Source organism: Dipodomys ordii, unplaced genomic scaffold (genome assembly GCF_000151885.1).
Source record: "Dipodomys ordii isolate 6190 unplaced genomic scaffold, Dord_2.0 Scaffold17, whole genome shotgun sequence".
Classification (NCBI taxonomy): Eukaryota; Metazoa; Chordata; class Mammalia; order Rodentia; family Heteromyidae; genus Dipodomys; species Dipodomys ordii.
The window spans coordinates 16,067,557-16,077,470 of record NW_012267233.1 but is presented as its reverse complement, the minus strand read 5'-3'; the positions used below and the strand labels follow the sequence as shown (position 1 = coordinate 16,077,470).

Here is a 9,914-nt window from a genome sequence, read left to right as displayed (position 1 = left end):
AATAAAGACTTTCTAGAAAGCTGACTTGTCAGTTTTTTTTTTTAAACAAAGTACTGCTCCTAAAAAACACTTAGTATTTTTAGGAAGCTGAGGCTATGAATGGTTGGTTTAGGAGATTTTTCTTCTGTGTTTAAAGTCTGGTTACTTACTAAATAGTAACTTTCTGGACCATCAGTTGTCTCATCTATAAAATTCAGACAGTACCTAATTCATAATCAACACATAATTTAGGAATAAAATATAAATTCTTCCTACTTCAAAGCAATATTTCACAAACAGGAGAAATAGTATCAGTGAGAAAACTTTCACCAATGTAAAATTAAATCCCATTATAATTTAATCTAGACTTAACACTTAATTTCTAAGGACCAAGCAAATATTTTATATTCTGTGGGTAGAAGCAAAATCAAGGACATAGTTACTAAGCCATTTAAGATGGAACTAAACTTAAAGATATAAAAACCATAATTATTAAAAACACAACAAACCCACTCAACAGCATGTAGGCCTTCACTTCTTATCTCCAAAATAGGAATACATTAGGATTCAGAATTATTTAATGCCAAGAAGAAGAGAACAGGGTCACAGCTTAAGTTTAGATCAGTGACATTAGAGCATTCCTACCATGATTCTTACCTATGTCTTGATTATAGGATTGTTTACTTTCTAGAAGTGATCTAATATTTTTGACACCTAGACAAAATGTCACTGGGTGTAAAGTGGGAGAACCAGTATTCTTCCAATGTATCTGTGGGTTGGAGAGGAAAAACAAACTCATTCTTATCACTGAAGTACATGATTGGTAAAGGTAATTAGTATATTAAAATATATAAGTATATATGAGTATATAAAGATAATTAGTACACTTCTCATGTATTTGAGATTCTAGTGTACTAGTAAATTGGTTCTCTGGAGAGGGAAAGGAATGTCCTTATATGCTGCATATACTAATGGTCCACAGTATACTTGACCATGGTGTACTATGACCATTTTACCAAAGGAAGACACAAGTAAAAGGATATGTTCAAAATGGTTCCAAATCAGGTCAGTTCTCTATAATACATTTTATAATGAAGTTTAAAAATATTAAATCCTAAACTCACGTCTATAATCTATATTTAGGTAGCTGGGATCTCAAGATCTGAGTTTGGTGCCAGACCGAGCAGACAAATCCCAGAGACTCGTTTCTCCATTTAACCAGCAAAAAACCAAAAATGGAGGTGTGACACAATCAGCAGTGTAGTTCTTGAAAGTCAAGCTCAAGCACAGTCCCCAGTAACAGTATAAAAACAGAGATAGACACCACCTAAATGTGCAGATGAAATACTCCTACTGTTTAAAAAGTCAAATGCAAAACCTATACTTAGTACAGCAAGCCTCTTAACAATGTAAAAAGCAAATCACATATTTAGTGATCCTGTACTTTAAACTTCATCTTACCTTTATCACTGTATCTAAAGTGTTTTTGAAAGTCTTCCATTCCTCCAGGTTTGAGCAGATGAACCATCTACGTAATCTTGAAACCAAATACTGTTTCTTCCTATTTTAGTTCATTATACTTGGTTTTAAGTATTCTATTATAAATTTAATAAAACATCTTTTTAAATTATAGTTTATAGAGATCCTTTAAACTATATTGGAGTTTTTTTTCAATCAGACTTACCAATTATTAATTCGACTAGTAATTAGGATATTCACTATAAAAACAATCATAGAAACTTCAATAAGTTTCTTATATATATATATTTTTTTTAACCAATGAAAAGTTGCCAAGTGCCAGTGGCTCACACCTGTGTAATCCTAGCTAGTCAGGAGGCTGAGATCTGAGGATCATAGTTTGAAGCCAACATGGACAGGGAAAGCCATGAGACTCTTAGCCCAATTAATCACAAAAAGTGGAAGTGGAGCTGTAGACTCAAGTAGTAGAGCACTACTTTTTGAGCACAAAAGCTCAGGGACAGAACCTAGAGTTCAATCCTCAGGACTGGCCAAAAAAACCCTGAAGGTTAACCCAAGAAATACTTCAATGTACTAAATGACCAAGTACTGACCAATAAACTTAATCCTATAATCAAGTTATCCAGTTTATAACTACTTTTGTAATATTAAATAATGATGCTATCAATAAAAATCTTACTCTCACCGTGGAAAGCCTCTGAATAAGAGAACTGAGGAACATTAATGTTTTATGTAAACTATTAAAAGGCCAACCAAATCAAATCAAGTTAGATGAAATGAACATTTTTGAATTAGAAAGCAGTATGTAATGTGAGGACCCCAAAAGAAACCCTGGAAACAAAGTCACATTTTCTTCTACAAATGGTTGAGCACTCTAGTTTTATCTTTACTATTCTAAAGCAACAATAGAGGTAAGAAAATATCATTTAACCCTGAAAATACTTTTAGTATGACCTTAATAAAAAAAATTTCATAAAATCAGATAGCAAAAGATTTTTAACTGCAATCAGTGGTCTGTTTATGTTGAAAATGGCTCTAGGACAGGGTAACTGGCTTCAAGTAGGTTGTTTAAACTTTCTGGCTTCATATTTGATTTGTGGGACAAGTAAATAATAGGCACTAAGATCATGCATATAGTCAGTGCCTAACACTTATTAGGTTACCCCAAAATGTCAGACATTTGTATTACCTGGATGAAAGAAAATCTAATCCAGTACCTGCAAATTGCCTACACTGAATGTTGAATATTAAAGTCAAAATTAAACTTCACAAGTCTTACAGAGAAACAAAGTTTTGAAGCTAAAACGTGAGAACCTAATAAACATACAAGGTGTATGAGTCTTGAGTAAATTCTTCCCAGAAAAAAAAATACCTATTTATCAAACTCTTCCAAACATAAACCGTTCCCATTGTATTATCTTTTGACTACTTTTTGTTAATCTTATTTGGTTAATAAGATATTCCACCCCCTTCCTAAGGCTGAAGCCTAAAATTAAAATATTCAAGAAACCAGAAAACTAATCAGTGTTGGATCTCTTTCATCATAAATGGAGTTTAATGTACACGTTGAAAACTTTATACTACCCAGCTTCAACTATTTTTCCCTTTTATACAAATACAAGTTAGTCTATTTCAGTTGCAATTTTATTTTTTAAAAAACTGCAAGGTTATGAACACAAACTTTTAAGAATCTCCTAAGCTTTTTACATAAGTAAATTTCAAGTTCACAGTCTGTTCATTTTGAATTATTTATAATAGGAGACCTTAGTATGGTAGAATCTCAGACAAGAGGTTATTAATTCTGCAGACAGGTAATAAAATGCCAAACCTGAACAGTCACTCACTATTTCCTTGGCTACAGATTGACTACAGAATAAAAGTGAATATAAAATTTTTCCTCTTCTATTACAACTCTATACAACTGTATCCATAACATTGGGAGGGGGGAAGACATACCCTTGGGAAACCTCATCAATTAGAGAAAATAAGGCATATGGAATTATAAGTTAGGGGGAAAAAGCAGCAATGTGCAAGTAAAACAAAACCAGATTCACATTCTATTTACATTTTTTATATTCACAGGTCAGAATTAAAATGTTTCACTAGATATTTTTAAAACACTATTTCAAATCTTCATATTTACTGCATCAATACTGTGGGAAGGAAACAATTTAGAAATGCACTCTAAAGCAAAAGTAGCTTAACTTTGCGGGGCCCCACTGGCCTATCATTTAGATCTTTAATAGCAGCCATAGCTTCATTATAGTTTATCAAAGCAACAATGGCTTCTCCTGTAGGCAATCCTTGCTCATTATACTGTATTGAAATTGAATCAGGTATGATTCTATAACCATGGAAAAAGTCTAAGATTTCATTAACATTAGCTTTAAATGGAAGATTCACTATTTTAACAGGAGTTACTCTACCAGAACCACAATTTAATTTGGGCTCAGGCATAAATCTCCCTTCAGGATAACCTCCCATATTACGCTTTCCAAAATCAAGTTTGCCACCTTCTGGGCGACCAAAATTCACTAAAGGACGATGGCTTCTAAAATCCGCAGATGCACTCCTAAAATCCTCTCCAGGAGGTCTAAAATTATCAGGAAGTCTGGGATCCTCCTCTGGAACGTCCCTGAGGTCCTCCGCAGGAAGCTGCCTGAAGTCTTCGTCAGAAGGGCATCTCAGATCATCTTCCTGGGGGCTCCTGAAGTCTTCATCAGGAGGGGGCCTAAAGTCCTCATTAGGAGGGCCTCTGAAGTCTTCATCTGGCATATGCCTGAAATCTTCCTCTTGGGAACGCCTGAAATGTTCCTGGGGTGGCCGCCTAAAGTGTTCCGGGGGTGGCCTCCTGAAGTGCTCCTGGGGCGGTCTCCTGAAGTGCTCCGGTGGCAGCCGCTTGAAGTGTTCTGGGGGCGGCCTCCTAAAATGCTCCTGGGGTGGTCGTCTGAAGTGTTCCGGGGGTGACCGCCTGAAGTCCTCCTCAGAAGAATGTCTGAAATCTTCCTCAAAGGGTCTCCTGAAGTCCTCCTCCCTATGGCACCTCAAGTCCTCCTCCTCCCAAGGACGCCTGAAACCCTCCTCTAGGGGTCGCCTTAAGTCCTCTTCAGGGGGCTGTCTGAAATCCTCCTCTGGTGGCCCCCTCCAGTCCTCCTCAAAAGGCCGTCTCCAGTTTTCCTCCCGTCTCCAGTTTTCCTCTTGTGGGTGCCTAAAGTCCTCTTGTAGGCGCCGGAAGTTTTCTGCAGGAGGCCGCCGGAAGTGTTCCTCCCGAGTGTGTCTATTATCCTCTGGGGAGAGCCTGAAGTCCTCTGGAGAGTGCCTGAAGTTTTCCGGAGGGTGCCTATTGGGCTGTCGGAAATGTCCCTGGGGATGCTTGAGGTTACCTGGATGCCTTAACTCCTCTACCTGGTATCTCCGGTCTTCAGAAGGGTCATATGAGTATACTGGTGAGTCTTTTGAACCAAATAAATGGCACCGGTCATCTCTATCACGCGACTGGGAACAGGCTTGCATTTTGCCACTGGACATGAAAGAACAATTTATACCAAACTCCTGCATTTGTGCCTCCGTTATAAGTCTTAGTAATACCTCTGTCCCTAAGAATCTTCGGCGATTTAAACGTTCAGCTTTCATAGCCTGTTCTTCTGATTTAAATTTCACCAACGCTTCTCCCAGACCAACTCCTTTGTCATCATAAAGCAAGTAAATGTCATCCTCAGCAAGGGCAAAGCCTGCAAAAAACTTTTGCACCTCCACTTTTGTAACATCAAATGGAAAATTTCTTATATATATACAGAGTTTCTGGCCAGTGTAGTCCTCTTCTAAGTATTTTTGTGAAGCATGTCCAGTTCTCTCTTTCTCTATTGATCCTCGTCTCTTCTTTTCATAATATTCAATGAACTTCAGCATTTGTTTTCTAGAAACTGGGTCAATAAGAACTGGACGATATTGTAAAACAGTTTTATGTAAACTTAATGCTGTATTATAGTCTTTCTCAGTCTTAAACATCACAAAGGCATATCGTGACCTTCTTTCATCCTTGTATAAAAACCTAATTTGTTCATCGGTCAGATCAGTCTCTCTAAAGAAATTTCTCAAATCTCTTTCATCAATACTTAGGGACAAATTTTTTAAGTGAACATAAAATCCAACAGGGGAGCGAGAGCGCGTTCTTCTGGGAGATTTAGAATGAGACCGTTTTCGGAAATGTCTATTATTAATTCCTCTGAGAGGATGTTCTTCAGATCGTACAGGAACACCTTCCTTAATTTCCTTACCACCAAACTCAATCCACTGTTGTTCCGAACCCTGCATTACTTCTATAAATCTTGAACCCATAAAACTTCTATGGCATTTAAGGCCTCCTGATGCATCAATACATGAAGCAAATTTTACTATGGCATCACCATTATTTCGGCCATCATGATGTTTTAAGAAAATGACTCCATCCACACACAGACCAGAGAAAAAGACACGTACGTCATCTTCATTAACTAAGTAAGGCAAACCTCGTAGAAACAAATAAGGATTCTCAGCCTTTGATGGCCTTGTCTTTCTTGGCCTTAAATCATCAAATCCTGTACCATTAGTATGAAATCCAGCATCTTGATTAACTGAAGAGCCATACCTACAATTACTTTCATCTTTCTTCATTGCCTCAATAAAATTAGACCGTTTTCCAACCCCTGATACCCCAGATCCTCGTCGCCCTCTTCCTATACGATTAGTTCTTTTCATTTCTATAGTCTTCTGCATTTCTGCTTTGCTACTAAGAAAAAGCTCTACAGATGAATCTTTGATAAACCCTCCTGAACGACTTACAGCACGTCTTGCATCTTCATCTGTTGCAAATATAATAAAAGCCTCCCCAATTTCCCCTCCAATTATATGCACTCCTCCATCAGGAATAGTCAATCCCTTGAAGAAGTGACGAATATCCACAGGCCCCGCAATAAAAGGAAGCCCCAGTAAACGGATGACTACAGCCATGCTGAGCTCAAACCACAGCAATAATGACCTGCAGACAAAAAGGTACACATAATAGCAAGTCTTATTTCTTAAAGTACCTTAGCCCAAACTAAGCTTAGTAATTACCTGGTACCTGCCTCCTTCAGCATAGATCAATGAAAACAAGATACACATTCACAAAATATTGTTCTTATCTAATTTTTAAGCAAACAATTCACTTTCTCCTGTCTAAACACACAAATAAACCAACTTGAAGTATTTCATATCACCTATCCTTTACAATAGGAACTTCAAAACTTTCACATCTCCTTTGTAAATCTGCAAAATGCTACTTCACAAGACCAAACTACTTTCAGACTCTCAAACACATCTCCTAATGCAAAGTGAGAGCAATTAATTTATTTTACCAACCACAATGAATTTTACATATTTAGAGAAGTCATCTATGGTCAGTATATAATTTCTGCCCATTATATTAAGTTGCCTACCACTAGTATCACTGGCAAGACATAAACAACAGAAGCCATGAGTACTCTGACATATTAAATCTATTTGATTTTTGTCAAGTCTCTGTGAAAAGCCTTAAACTCTGATGTCTTACCTTTTCTTTTTATTTCTTGGAGACCTGTTAATTCTGTAAAAGCAACTTAACTGTGGAAAGAAAATGAAATATAATTAATCTTTGAACCCTGTAATTGGTCTCATGCCAGGGTAGGATATCCATTTCAGAATAACCTACCAAAAGTGAAAACAATTAGAATTATGGGTATAACAAAATCGTTTTGTTTCAAGGAGAAATTAATTAGCCTCTGCAAAAAGTAAATATAAAACCCAAGTAGATATCTTCAAATAATGAACAATAAAAATGTGCTGAAAATTGTACTACATGAGTAGAACTAGCAATGGTAGTAAGAAGCGTGTATTAACTACCAAGCTCATTTAGTTATATATTAAGGTCAATGCATTTTAACGTACAGAAGTTTTATATCCACTTAAAAAACTTCTACAAGTAAAATATCAGTGTAAACACACAATTTAAAAAATCCTTCCCTATCACTCCCCAGTGAAAATTCAAATATCTAGTTCATATTTATACTCATCTCTTGCCATTCTCCTCCCTTACAAAAGACCAACTCAAATTAATAAAGCATCCATTTAACATAATAGCAAAGCTTGAAATTCAAAAATCAGCTTTTAAATAAATCCAAATCAATGGCTTTCCAAATTTTATGATTCCAAAGTAACTAAGATAAATACTAAAAGTCAAAAAATCTCAGCACCACTCTTTACCTGATATGCTTAAAGCAAAACATAAAATGTTGTAACTATGGAATCTAATTATGCCAATAACCTTAAGGCACTTCAACCATCCTGTACAAACACTGAGGAACCTAAATAACAATGTAAAGAAGCAGAAACATACTAAAAATATAATTAACTTGAAATACAAAGATTACCAGTATGAACTCCTAAAATAATTTAAGGAAACTTGTACCCGACACTTTCATGTATATGTGAACTAACAAGACTTAATGAAGTCTCACCAAATAAGACGTGTCAAATTAATAATTATAATTAACATGTCTTTAATGATCAAACACCGCTTTAGTCTATCCCTTACACCCAAGTACCACTATCACACAAGGTCTGAAAGGCTGTCCTTTAAGAAGGATCTATAAACTTTTTGAGCTACAAACTGATCTAGTAAAGATATTCAATTACTTGGTACATGCTACCTCCAAAATCAGTGTGGTTTGCTATTAAAATATCTGCACAGTACTAGAAAAGAAAATGAAGTAATAAGCCTGGTTTCAAAAAAGTGTTCACACTAATATGTCAACAAAAGCTATAAAATGGCTTCTTGGAAACTTGTCCACGTGAAAATTCCAATATTACTATTTAGTCTCTTTTAACTTTAAAAATATTTTGGGAAGCAACATAATGCATGTCATTTTGTCTTCCCTAATTAAAATAAATCCACCTACAAGTAAACATTTTTTCAACAATTGTCAAATTCAAAAACCCTCTAGTAACACACATCCTAACTTAAATTTTATCTAATCATCTTAACTAAGACAATTCGTTTCATTAACACAAATCTCATGAATTCCAATTCAAAACTAGTTTGTTTTAATTTGCCAGTTAAATCTAACTAATGCTTACACATCTTTGACTTTCAATAGTACTATTATCATTTATCCTCCTACAGCAACATCTAGACCACTTCTAATACCAGCTCTCAAAAAATGAGTTTCTCTTGCAGTGCCAACATGCTACAGTCCTTAAGCAAAATCTCCAGAAACTCTATTAACACATTAGACTGCACAAAAATACCCCTACACACACACACACACGAATTACCCTACCTGTAGTTTTTTTCTAGTTATGAATGCAAAAATGTTTGTGACTTTAATGTTGTGATTTAGGAGCACAAGCTCATGTAAGTGTAAGAACATTTTAAGTAACTGCTGGCTTTTACACAGTGACTCATCCTAATCGATCACCAGTGTGGCTAAACAATATGAAATGTGCATCTTCTAATCAAGACTGAGAGGAACCCAGGAGACTGAATTTCACAGGCATTATGTCAGATCCACTTGACTAGTGACTAGCAAGTACAAGTCATTTTCCAGACGTGATGAGGGAGAGTAAAAACTTTTCACTCTTCTTCTGCGAGACTACTTAAACCCAGTCAGTCATCGTGAGGCACATTCAAATTCTACATTCAAATTCTAAACGAGAAGTCTCCCTGCAGAGAAAATCATCATCATCATCATCATCATCATCATCATCTACCCCCAGGCCACAATCATTCTTTCCGACCACCTGCCTTTTGATACGTAGATGGTTAACATTAAAAACCAAAGGCGTCGTGACCACGGCTGGCCATCGATCCCACGAAAACTGTGCGGGGAGATGAGTCCACAGGTGTACAGGAGTTCCCGTTAACTTCCATCGTCGTCCCAAGGCACCGATTTCTCGGCCTTCTGTCAGCACTCCCGGGGGTCGGAGCTTCTTTTGGTCTCCTTCTTCTGCCCTTCCTCTTCGCCAGGCCAAGTTGCTACGACGGGATCGGCTGCGGTCGCCGGACCTTCGGCCACAATCCAGCCTTCCAGTTAACCAGGACCGCCCAACCTCCGCGCCGGTCCGCGCCGGCCGCCCCGGGGCGCACGGCTGCACCCTCACGCGCCATGGGCTCCGCTGGGCCCCGCATCTAGCTGGAACGCCCTTTGACCCCCTGACCCCCGCCGCCCACTTCGAGCCGGAGGAGTCGGGCCTCCCGACCTTCTCCGGCCACCACCAGCTACCATGACAGAGCAAAGGAAAAGGAAATACCTAGGCGAGCCTTCCAGATCTTCACTGTCACGCTCCCCGGGAAGCGCGCGCGCACACCACCTCCGGGAAGCTGACGGGAGAGGGAGAGTCGGGGTACAGCGAGGGAGGGGGCGCCCCGACGCCGCACGGCCCGCGGCCCCGCCCTCCTGCAC

General features: G+C 37.9%; 1 protein-coding gene across 3 annotated transcripts in view; it reads right to left on the bottom strand.

The window, feature by feature from the left end:
• Positions 1-3,084: 3,084 nt before the first annotated feature.
• Rbm12b (RNA binding motif protein 12B) overlaps positions 3,085-9,914 on the bottom strand; it is a 7,128-nt gene continuing 298 nt past the window's right edge. Inside the window, exons 2-4 of one of the 3 annotated variants that reach the window (XM_013012559.1) lie at positions 9,763-9,832; positions 7,028-7,077; positions 3,085-6,475 (exon numbers count right to left, since the gene is read on the bottom strand). In XM_013012559.1, the coding sequence (XP_012868013.1) occupies positions 3,643-6,447 (2,805 nt within the window). In that variant the 5' untranslated portion in view covers positions 6,448-6,475; positions 7,028-7,077; positions 9,763-9,832 and the 3' untranslated portion in view covers positions 3,085-3,642. Of the gene's footprint in view, positions 6,476-7,027; positions 7,078-9,762; positions 9,882-9,914 lie in introns of those variants that run through there. The other 2 variants (XM_013012558.1, XM_013012560.1) reach the window with 2 other exon arrangements.